The sequence below is a fragment of the Gadus macrocephalus genome, chromosome 15 (genome assembly GCF_031168955.1).
Source record: "Gadus macrocephalus chromosome 15, ASM3116895v1".
Classification (NCBI taxonomy): Eukaryota; Metazoa; Chordata; class Actinopteri; order Gadiformes; family Gadidae; genus Gadus; species Gadus macrocephalus.
Window position 1 is genome coordinate 17,509,057 of NC_082396.1, and position 12,500 is coordinate 17,521,556.

A 12,500-nucleotide genomic window follows, 5' to 3' on the forward strand; every position below is an offset into this window, starting at 1 on the left:
GTTTCACGTGGGACTTCAGTTGCTTTTGGGATTCTTTGAAATAAAGTTACCACCTGCCTCCCTCACACCAGAAGCTCTGTCTTTTGTGAGGCCAGATTTACTGTGTGGGCAATGCGTCGCACATGTCCTTCTCCGCACCCACTCCGGCCAGTACCAGTTCTTGTCTCGATGTTCTTCTCACAGCACCCGTCCCGGAGTAAAGCCGCTGGATCCGTCCTTGTGGGTGCCCTGTTGAACACTGAGGTCTGTAAAACGTGGTTTGGCAGAACCCACTTGTCATCAGGGCCGTGTCCCCTCACCATGATGTACGAGTCAGTGGCGCAAGACGTCCAGCTATCTGCACGGCTAGCTGTTATTCCAGCTCTTTGCTCGATGATTCAGCTCTCTTTCATCTTACTTTGACGTACAGAACAGGGATTTGTTTCTTGGCGAATAGTTTCCTACTTGGGCTGAGGTACCCTACCTAAGAAGTGGAGAGTGAAGAATTATTAGAAGCCCTGACAAAAAGTGTTCTTAAATCGTCTGTCTCTCTTAAGAAGTGTCAGCAATCTTTATCTGTAGGTATTGGGTGGAATGTGTGGCTCCGCCTCCTCCATGTTGATCTCCATTGTGACAGACCCCCCCACCTCCCACCCCACCCCCGGTCGTGACCAAAATGGAGATGAGAGTGTGCGCTTGAGAAACACTTTAGAGAGGAGGAATCAATTTAAATATCAAATTAGTAGTCACAAATTATTGGTCACTTTTCTAAATAATAAAGGCATAGGGCCTCTACTAATAATTTATATGTGAATAAATCAGATTTCATCGACGCAAAGATAAAGAAAATGTATCGCGAGTGCACGCATTCTTAATCAGGGCTATAGCGTCGTGAATTTTGATGCTGGTGCACCGATCTTGAATCTTGCCGTCCCTACTCCCCGGTCCTCACCAGCCAAACTATTTACGATCACTGCCCTTTAACGAGCCCTGCATTCCCCTCCACCAAGCCCCATCCTGCCCCCCGCTCCCCAAGCCCGCCACGCAACCACCCCCCCTGCCTTCTTCTCCCTTCCCCCTTGACTCATGGAGCTCTTTATCACACGGCTCCCAAATGAATGGTGACAGAGCATTAGACCGGGGGTGATTAAACATCTCCTCGCATTAACTATATGCTGTGAACATGTAATGATCCCATTATCAAAGCCACTGCCTGTGTGTGGGCCATTGTCCACTATGTCAAAAACACATTGATGCACACACACACGCACGCACGCACGCACGCACACACACACACACACACACACACACACACACACACACACACACACACACACACACACACACACACACACACACACACACACACACACACACACACACACACACACACACACACACACACACACACACTCAATCAATATTAAAATCACTCATAAGTCATTCTCGACCTTACATTTAAAAACTAATTTAACCTTGTCTGTCGACCCAGGATGTCTCTGCCCAATCTCTCCGATCTGATTGGACACAGAGCAGGTCAGGTGGCTAGCCTTTTCAGTGGAGACGTTTCATTGGTTGACAGAATGATGGGACGAGTGAGGTCACGCTCATTGATTATGCATGCAGGTGGGGATGATGGATGCGTATTATCATTAATCATTACTATTTAATTGTTTGGCCCTTGATTACGAGGGAATTATAACAGTTTATGCACACACAATCACATATGCACACACATACACGTACGTATGTACACACACGCCCTCACACACACAAACACACGCACACACACACACACACACACACACACACACACACACACACACACACACACACACACACACACACACACACACACACACATACACACACACACACACACACACACACACACACACACACACACACACACACACACACACACACACACACACACACACACACACACACAGACTCACACACACACACAAACAGGGATGTTGTTTTGCATCTGGTTTTTATTCTTCCATGAATTGGGATGGCTGCTCGATAACAGTAATAGATGACATATTTTAATGGCACCGCTTTTACTTCCCTCTTTCTCTCGCTCTGCCTGTCTTTCTTTTGTACATTGATCCATCTTTCTTTAAGTCTCTCTTACACCCTCTTTCCTTTGTTTTCTACGGCCATCGGTCGGTCTCCTGTGTGACTCCAGCAGCACGGAGTCAGGCGGTCTGAGGAACACGGTGAACTGAAGGAGAACAAGAGTTTTCTCACAGCTTCAGCAGTTTTTTTCTGAATTTCTGCAGAACCCTGAGCAGAGACTGTTATTGTCTTTTGAATCAAATAGTTTTACTTCATGTCTTTTTCTTTTTTACTCAATGTCTGTCTGCTGCCCCGTCTCTCTTCTATTCACTTGACAATTGACTTATTCTCTTGTTTTGGTCTTCATGGGTCTGTCTGTCTGTCTGTCTGTCTGTCTGTCTGTCTGTCTGTCTGTCTGTCTGTCTGTCTGTCTGTCTGTCTGTCTGTCTGTCTGTCTGTCTGTCTGTCTGTCTGTCTGTCTCTCCCTCTCCTGCTGTCTCTCTGTTTCTCTCTCTCTCTCTCTCTCTCTCTCTCTCTCTCTCTCTCTCTCTCTCTCTCTCTCTCTCTCTCTCTCTCTCTCTCTCTCTCTCTCTCTCTCTCTCTCTCTCTCTCGGATTTTCTGAATGTGTGATTTCTTTTGTTTTATTATGCTGTTATCTTCTACCACTATCTCACTCTCTCACACACACACACACACACACACACACACACACACACACACACACACACACACACACATACACACATACACACAGTTAAATAGTTCATGTTAATCTGCAGTTAGCACTGAATTGTTCCCGCTGTTTCACAATACAAAGTGGTACGTCCAAGACCTTTTTACTGTTCAGCGCTACAAGATCTAGCAATCTATAATCCATTTTCTCTCACTCTCCTGCGCTCTTTGTCTCTGTCTCTCTGTCGCTCCCTAATTAGCACTGTGAATCAATGAGGATTTATTCCGCTGAAGAGCCACAGCGATTGGTTTGGCCCCGAGTTCTGCTTATTAGAGCACTTGTGCAGACAGATCTTGTCAGACGTGGGAAGAGCGGGGCCCGGCTTTCAGAGGGTATAACGCGGGGCCCCCACTTTCTACAGGTCAATAAATGACTCCTCGTCTTCTCAAGTCGCCTCCACACTGTCCCTGACCAGCGGAAAGAGCATAATTGAAACAAAAGCCCAGTTATACTGCATTCATTATTAGCTCCACCGGGAGAGACTAGTTTACATTTAAAGGAGTTTATTGTGCTCGCGCTTCGACACCGTTGTGATTTATTCTTCTAATTTGTGGTCAGAAGAAGCTGCTCGGGGGCGCCGGAGGAGCCCAGGATGAGAAGGGGATGAGGAGGGCTGCGGTAAAATCCCAATGACACCTTGAGAGACTGGATGATGGGGCTGTAAATGTGCTGTAACCACTAGCACTATCTCCCTCGTCAATAATGCCAGGGGAACTTGATTGACTGAGTAGATTTGGAAATGGTCTGGTCTGACAGCATCGTATGATGTGTGAGATAGTGACTGATGTGTGGGGGATTGAGGGATGTAGTTATCCTGAATTAACTTTGGCTGCAGCTACAGTTCAATTAACTACATGTAGCCATTCTTCGGCTCCATCCCTCCTGCAGATTGCTAAATTCACAGGATTTCGGTAAAATAAACCACAGGCTTTACACAAGGCTTTAGTTATTTGTTTGCATGACTCCCAAAACCATGGTTTTCTGGCCTACAGACACCGTTGGAAGGTTTCTCCGTGATTTGTATTGTAATAATATTTGTGATTGTTGCCATGGATGTTATTGGGGTTCTGGCCTGAGGCACGGGGCCTTATCGGAGGCTCACATCTTGGGCCCCTTGTTCCCGCTGCTGTGTCCCTGCAGCCGCCCGACCGGGACACATGCTGTCTGAGACGGAGGCAAACATGTCGGAAATTACATTTGTTATCATTTCTGAAGGGGAGACTCAAGCGCCCCCACCCAACATTCAAACAAAAGGTGTGTGTGTGTTTATCTGCATGTGTTCCTACCTCTGTGTATGTTGTGTGTGTGTGTGTGTGTGTGTGTGTGTGTGTGTGTGTGTGTGTGTGTGTGTGTGTGTGTGTGTGCGTGTGTGTGCGTGTGTGTGTGTGTGTGTGTGTGTCTGTGTGTGTGTGTGTGTGTTTTGCCGTGTGTGTGTATTTGTGTTTCTATTTGTGCCTTTGTCTGTCTTTGCCCATAACAATCAGACAGGTGGTCTCTATGGATGCACATCTTTGGTTTTATTCATTCCCAACCAGTTCGATAGTGACGGTAATATTTTGACGCCAAGAAGCCAGACTTCAAATCCTATCTGTCTCTATTCACTAAGCCAGGCTTCAACAGGCACATAATGAGGGGATCATTGAATATGTATCAATACCGATCAGGGATGGATATGCCTGGGCGGGTGTGTCTGTGTGTGCATGCGTGTGTGTGTGTGTATGGGTGTGTGTCTGTGTGTGTTTGTTTGTGCGTGCCTGCGTGTGTGTGTGTGTGTGCGTGTGCGCCTAGTGTTTGTTAGTATGTGTGTGTCTGTGTGTGTGTGTGAGAGTGTGTGTGTGATTGCACACATTAGGCACTGTCTACATGGTAAGAGAGCCGTACATAAACTGTTGTTAACAATGACTGAACTGTTTATTGTTTTGATTTCTTTTTCTTCTTTGTTGAAGGCAATATCTTTGTTCTGTATGGTTGTTATGATCTCAAGATCAGAAAGCAAATGATTCATGACACCAATCCATTTCACATAGTTTTACTTCCAAGAGCTATAAAATTAATGGCTCACAAAATGTAATGTTTGTACGTCACCCTCTTCCCAGAAATAGGTTTTCCTGATGCTGCAAGCGCTTCAGACTTCAGATTTCCCTTTGCTAAACCAATATCCCCTTTGTTGGCCAGAGCTCATTTCTAAGACCTCATTCCCAAGTAAAGGAGGAGGGATCTCTGGTAACAGTTTTACGGGCCACAGTCCAAACACTGTCATTGTTCCATGTGATAAAACATTTAAACTAAACATTTGAACTAAACCACTATTTAGAAAATGTGGATCCCTAGCCTTGGTGAGGACATACATTAGTCGGCCTGACATTTGTGTATGTTTGTGTGCTTGCTTGCATGCGTGTATGTGTGTGTGCGTTCGTGCGTTCGTGCTTGCGTGCGTGCATGTGTGTGTGTGTGTGTGTGTTTTTTTGTGTGGTGCGTGTGTGTGTGCGTTCGCGTACATTCGTGCATGTGTGCGTTTCTGTGCTTGCGTGTGTGTGTGTTTGTGCGTGTGTCTATGTTTATAGTTCCTACCCCATGGCTGATTAATACATTAATCAGGGCCGAGGCGGCAGCTGTCTGTGGCATCGATGAGGCCGTCCAGTTAGGCTGCAGATGGACAACAACACGGGAGCTGAGGCTGCAGTGAGAGCCTCCATCCCCTGGCCCATGGGGGGCTGGGGGGCTGGGGGGCCGGGGGGGAGGGGGGGAGGGGGGGAGGGGGGGAGGGGGGTGGGGGCTGTGTAGCAGAGACCTGAGGAGAGCTCCGTCTCTAATGGACTTGTGATTTAGCTCAGGCTGTAGGAAATGTTCTTTTAGATTTGTATTCAAATCTGCGTGTGAGAGGGGATGTCCCTACTGAGCTCTCTCTGTCCTTATGCTACTATAGTGTGTCAAAAGAAAACGATCGATGTGTATTTTCTTTTAATAAATTTTTCATTTTTTGGCCCGATGTCAGAACATATGGTGGGTAGAAACCCTGAAGGGCTGACATGGTTTCCTCACCTCTTATTTGTCTCTACGTATTCAGAGAGAATTGTTAATATGCACATTTACACATAGACAATGCATGCACATCTATTTGAGGGCGTTCTTCTCTTTTCTTTACCACCTGTGTTGTTGTTAGACCCCCGGTTTCCCCCCCGTCCTCCTCCAGTACCAACCGGCCAGCCGCCCCTCCCTCTGCAGCTGTGCAGGTGGTCTTCTGACAGCGCTGCGACCTGAGAAGCATAATGTGCCATGTAATTGGCGACATTGTTGCAGAATTAATTCTCCCGCACCCCCCGGGCTGCTCTGTCCGCAGGACTCTCTGTCCGACCAGCTGGGCAGACAGAAAGGAACGGGTAAATGGACGGACGGACAGACGGACCGAGGGACCCCAGGATGGATTAATTGTTTGGCTGCATTACTATCCGCTCTTGGCCTCGTGCAAACTACCACAAATCCCTCAGAACCCACCGAGTTTTTTTGGTGCTTTTGGGTACAAGTCGCTGCTGCCTTTAACAGAGGATGTTGTCGAGGGAAGCTGAGCACAGAAGCGAGCGCGACAGACGTCCTGATGTCGAGTGTCAGATATCTGAAGAGGGTGGGGCCCTCAGGGTAACAGCAGCCCTTACAGAGGAGACCGTATGGATCCACCTACCGTCAAGGACCGTTGGCAGACGGATGCGTTTGCATGTTTGCATATATTATTCAAAAATGAAATACTCCAGCCTACACACATAAATATCTGTCTCCTTCTCTCTCTCCCCTATCACTCTTTTCTCTCTACCTCTCTCCTCTCTCTCTCTCTCTCTCCCTCTCCTGCTGTCTCTCTGTTTCTCTCTCTCACCCCCTCTCTTTCTAGCCAACCAGTTGGTGGGGTCCAGCCTAGCCCTGGTTGTTTATGGCACAACAGAGTTAATTAGGCGTTTTATGGCCGATTTACAGGCCAACGAAAAAGATGGCCACCACCTCGCCCTTGTAGCCCATTCAAGGACTTGTCCGAGGGGACTCTGAACAGACAATACCCAGCGTGTCCGGGCACTCTCATTCACATGCACACCCATACCCATGCACAGCTATCTAAAACCCGGCAGTGTCTGATGACCATAACTCACACCTTTTATAAACATCAGTCATAATCCAAATGTCTTGTTGGATTTATGAGGAAGCAACCCACATGCACACAAACTCACACATACACGTTTAACCCCCAACACAACATCTCACCCACTCACACACACAAACGCACACAAACAAACAATTCTTACCTTTACCACTATGCACACACATACACATACACAGCATTCACACACAGATACACAAACGACGCACCACACAGAGTGAATGTGAATGTGACAGGGGAGAGAGTGATCTCCACGCTGTGTTTTACACTCACAGCGATGCGATGCCTTTCTGGCAGTGTGCTTCACATTTATTTTTATGGAACGTGCGCCCCCGGCGCGACGCCATATAGGGATTCTCTCCTCTCCTCTCCCTCCCTCTCTCCTCTATTCCTCTCCCTGTCGTTCTCTGCGCCCCCAAACCCTCCGTGTGCGCGTCTCTCAAATGCAACGTGACAGCAGCATGAGGCTAGCAGGTACGCCGGTAAACACACACTGTTGGCTGAGCCGTGTTAGCGTCGGCGCTGACAGCTAACCAGAGAAGACATTATTATTATCCGGCAGCCTGGCGGCGCGTTACGGGAGCTAGCCGTAGCGGTGGCGGCGCTTGACTGCACCCGTGTAGCTACAGGTGTAGCGTTCGTTCACGCTCACGCGGGCTGACACCAGCGCGCCAGCAGCCAGTGGCAAGCTAACGGAAAAGCCCAGACAAGCAGTTAATGTCAAGCCAAGGCCCATTCAGGCTAATACGCAGAGACACAGTATGTTGGTGGGGTCATACCTCAGTGCATTGGGTTTTGCATAGAGTCGTCTGATATTTAGTCTGTTATTAACGTTGTAGAACAACACAATTATTATACATTTGTTGAATGCAGTTTTTCCTCAAGATTAAATTTTGTCTCTCAATTCGTCTAAACAAATTCAAGGTCAAATATGTAACATTGACACCAAGCATTTGAAATTGGCGACCGCAGTCCAAGTTCACAGTGTTCAAGGGTAGCTCCGCCCACCCCCTCCTCCCCAGACTCTTTCGCTGAAGCAGGTTGCCAGGTTCAGGAGCCTGAACAAACACAAGCAGCAACGAGCCCTACACTTTCAGGTGATCAGCTAAGGTAAACGTATGCAATTTATGTATTGTTTGCAAATTATAAACCAGCTCATGTGGCATCCATCTTGAAATCTTTCTGGGCTCTAAGCAGATTTCAAATTCAACTCCAACATTGTTTTTAGCACAGCTCTGATCATAGAGCTTTTAGGAAAGTGGTGGACGAGGCTGTTTAGGTTGTGTAGAATCTGGTACAATCTCAGCTGATCCTGTTTGTTTGCTTGCTACCATGGCTGCAGAACGTTGTGTTTGGGTGCCAACTTGTGTTAAATCTGGAAACCCGGGGGAATCAAGGATAGCAAATCGTAGCACACAGGCCAAACCGAAAACAATAGTTCCGGTCGTTCAAAGGATAACATTCTAAAGCATAGTAGTCGAAGAAGCCAGTGTTTTCACTTGGCATTGTGTTTTGACTTTCCTTATAATCTATGATGACACATCATGGTCATTTTATGATTTAGTGCAATATATTTTTTAACAAATCCTTTTATATTTTATTTAAAAGATTACGCCAGCAAAAGTTTGCAATCCGTTTCGAAATCCCCACCATCTTGACGGCAACAGTTGTTCCTGAGGATTGTTTGGCTACAACTGGTGATTGGATTCCTGCCATTGAACAACAAGAAACATACTGACGATTAGAGCTTAGGCTCATTATCACCCAGACATCAGTGGTTTCTTCTTCTTTGTTTCCTCGCTGTTCCATGCAACAGGTGGTCTGGCCCCGAGCTGAACGCAGAAACAAAGTCCCCTCCCCACGAACGTGCTGGAGCGGAACAAGCCCAGTGCGGGTTTGGACGGAGGCTGCATGACTTCTGCTATTATATGTTTCACTCAGTTTCAAATATTTAGGATATACAAATAATACACTGGGGTTTCTATTGGTTGGGGCTTTATCATGTGTGTTGTTGTTTACGATCCCAGGAGCGAGAGTTATGTGTGCGTGTGGGGTTGTGTGTGTTTTTGTGTGTGTGTGTGTCTGTGTGCGCATCCACCCAGTCCCCCCCATTGCCATATGTCTGCCTGCTAGCCACTCGGCTTTCATCACTGCTTCTCTCCACCACACCTCTTCAACCTCTCCTCCTCTTCTCCTCTCCTTCTCTCCACCTCTCCTCTTCTCTACCTCTCTTCCTCTCCTCCTCTCCTACTCTCCTACTCTCCACAGATTCTCCTCTCCTCTCAACCTCTCCTCCTCTCCTACTCTCCACCTATTCTCCTCTCCTCTCAACCTCTCCTCCTCTCCTCTACTCCTTCTCTCCTCCTCTCCGCCTCTCTACCTCTCCTCCTCTCTGCCTTTCCTCCTCTCCTTCTCTCCTCCTCGCCACCTCTCCACCACTCCTCCTCTCGTTCTCTCCTCCTCTCCACCTCTCCACCTCTCCTCTCTACCTTTCCTCCACTCCTTCTCTCCTCCTCTCCACCTCCCCACCTCTCCTCCTCTCCTCCTCTCCTCCTCTCCTCCTCTCCTCCTATCCTACTCTCCTACTCACCACCACTCCTCCCCTCCTCCCTTCACTTGTCCCCTCCTCTCTCCAATGTTCAAAAATGCTGTTGAAAATAAATGGATTGGATGTGTATTTTGTATTGGCCAACGCTTACACTTCTGAGATCAATATTGAGGTTGACTCGGAAGGATCCGTCACCCAACCGGATGGGAGAGATCATGAACACATCGTTGGTAGCAGTTGACGGTTCTCGTAAATGGACCCAAAGCAATGTCAAAAGTTCACAATCTTCACCGTCTAAACTCAGCGCCCTCTTGATGACACGATAGCAGGAGATGGCCAACACTACGATAAACGATAAAATGACACAGCCCGTTTTTAACGGTCTGTTGTCCCAGTGAATCCAAAGGCAGAGGCCGAATCCACCAATATGACAGTTCGAGACCAAATGAGACCGGTACAGTGTTTGCTGTTCGTCACTTCTTCCTGTCGATGTCACATGATGACCTGGATAACATGCAGATAGAAAGATTTTAAGATAATGCCCTTTCGTCCCTTGCTGGATTTCTAATTTCCATATCTCCATTCTTTCCCACCACACCGCTCACCTCTGTCTCCAATCACACTTTCTCTCTGTCCTCTGCTCTCAAGGCCGAGTCCAGTCCAGTTTTATTTCCACAGCCCTTAAGCACAGTTACAGTCTCAAAGAGTTTCCCAGCCTCACATTCTACGGCGACCCCGAACCCTCAGCCCTCCACCGGGCCCAGAGGAACTACACATGGCCATATGGATCACACTTAGATCAGGAACACAGCTGAGGGATCCCTCCTCGCGAGGACAGAGGGATGTGATCAATCCTCCTCATCTAGGGCCTTTAATAACGTGTCCAATTTGAGGTCCCGACCCATATATCGGTTTGTTATTCATCGGCCAACATTTTCCAGAGTTCTATCCGTTTCTATCTTTCCCCCAATGAAGGGTCAATGGTATTATCAAATAGAGGAAACAAACTCAATTGCATAATATAATGATCAGAAACATATCAGGGTTCTCAAAAATAAAGATAACAATATTGTAATAGTAGTGCTGTGCCAGCGGGCTCCTGTACACTGCTTCCATGTGATGTAAAAAAAAAAATACAATAGTACAATATGAGTAGTAAGGGCTTTGTAGAGGTGTCTGTGGCTTTCAGATCAACCCTTGATCAACCCTAGGCTGGTCGCGGCTGACAGGACGCAGATCAGATGAGCTTCGGAGCCCCCCCGCCAGGCGGCGTTCCGCAGCAGAAAGGACAGCTTCTTATTTGTATCTTTTTATTCTGTGTTTATAATAATGGGTGGTTATTGATAATGGTTTGGTGCAGTGCTCGAAGAGATGGCACGGCTGTGGCAATTAGTCATCTGATTGGAAACACGACTTGCTTTTGTTCTATTTAAGACAAAACACTTTGAATGAAAGGTTTTTAGAATGAAAGGTTGTTTGTACATTGTGAAAGGTTTCTTTGAAATTACACTGCAGCACTAGCGCTATGCAAGAGCAAGCAAAGGAAAAACACACACGCTCCATTCTGGATGACTGAAATGAAAGATAAAAAAGCTGTTTGTAATTCCAGTATATTGGTATAAGTCCCAGCCTGTTATTAAGGTAGAGCTTGATCTATTTTGCACTCGATGGAGCTGAGGTAATTTAATGATAGTAGATGATTGTGATACCAGCTCCGTTTTTCCTACTTAAGCTTTATCTGCTGACTATTAGAGTCAAACAAAGCCCAATCTTAAATGAAATGTAGGCCTATGCATTCCCTACTCACCTCTAAAAGCTATTACATCTTTGTATCCTACTCACATAAGGACGTTGCTACTGCTTCTCAAAATCCACGTATCTGTAGTATCCGATTAACTTAATCCCAAAAGTTTATAAAATCATGATGAAAAGTCTCCCAACTCCTAGTGTATCACAGTCCAAGTACTCGGCAGCGAACTGAGTTACCGTAAAGTAGAACATTCCCATTCCCACCAAGTTAGAGCAAATGGAGCATTTCTTGCGATATGCTGTGTATTTTGAGTGACATCTTCTAGTTAGGTTCATTGGCTTAAGATGCAGTGGGAGCCTGTGCGTGGGTGTTCACAGGCTTAAAGCTGTCTTTTTGGACTGCACTGCAAATCTATTCAAGCATAGGTTCTTGCGAGTCTCGATTCCGGCGACACAATTCTCTGAAATTTTGCCGGTAGTTGCGGCAGGCAGAGGCGTGGTACTGCATTGGACACTGACTGGACAGAGGTCCAATATATTTACTGCTTTTATTTATTTGAGTAAATAATTTATTGGAGTTTCTTATATTATATGTTCATACAGTTTACTTCAGTTTATTTATTATTGAACGTTCTTGTTTTGTCAATGCAGCGATTTAATGTTTTTCCCCACACATTCATGTTTACTGTGTTCCAAGCAGCAGTGTTTTATTAAAACTTGGTTTTTCCTTTCTCCTGATATATAAATAAATATTGAGAGGCTTTATATGCTGATCGGCAGATAATATTACTTATGAGAGTTTTATGAATCCTAAAAGTGGTATTGTGTCGCATCAATACATTTCTATATTTGTTTGTCTATTTTTGTTTTCTTTTGAAAATGGTTCTGCATAACTCTCTGTGCTGTGTGACTGCTGCTGTGCTCTGCTGCAGTGGTACCTTATGTTATGTTGGGATATATGTATTTACCTCTCTCTCTGTCTCCACAGCAGCTAATGAGAGAGCGGCAGCAGATGGCCAGCCGGCCCTTTGCCTCCGTCTCCATGTTGGTTGAAGTGGGAGGGGAACAGGAAGAGCTCCTGCAGGTCAGTGAGAGTAGTACACACCCACGCACACAGTCCCGCAGTCCCGCACGCGCACACAAACACACACACACACACATACACAAGCACACACACACACACACACACACACACACACACACACACACACACACACACACACACAAACACGTACACACGCACACAGACACTCGCACACACGCACATACCCAAACACACACA

General features: G+C 46.5%; 1 protein-coding gene across 2 annotated transcripts in view; it reads left to right on the plus strand.

Moving 5' to 3' along the window:
* The window catches only part of atrnl1a (attractin-like 1a), a 222,208-nt gene that overhangs the window by 170,046 nt on the left and 39,662 nt on the right, over window positions 1-12,500 (plus strand). Inside the window, exon 28 of one of the 2 annotated variants that reach the window (XM_060073933.1) lies at window positions 12,207-12,302. In XM_060073933.1, the coding sequence (XP_059929916.1) occupies window positions 12,207-12,302 (96 nt within the window). The remainder of the gene's footprint in view (window positions 1-12,206; window positions 12,303-12,500) is intronic. The other variant, XM_060073934.1, reaches the window with a different exon arrangement.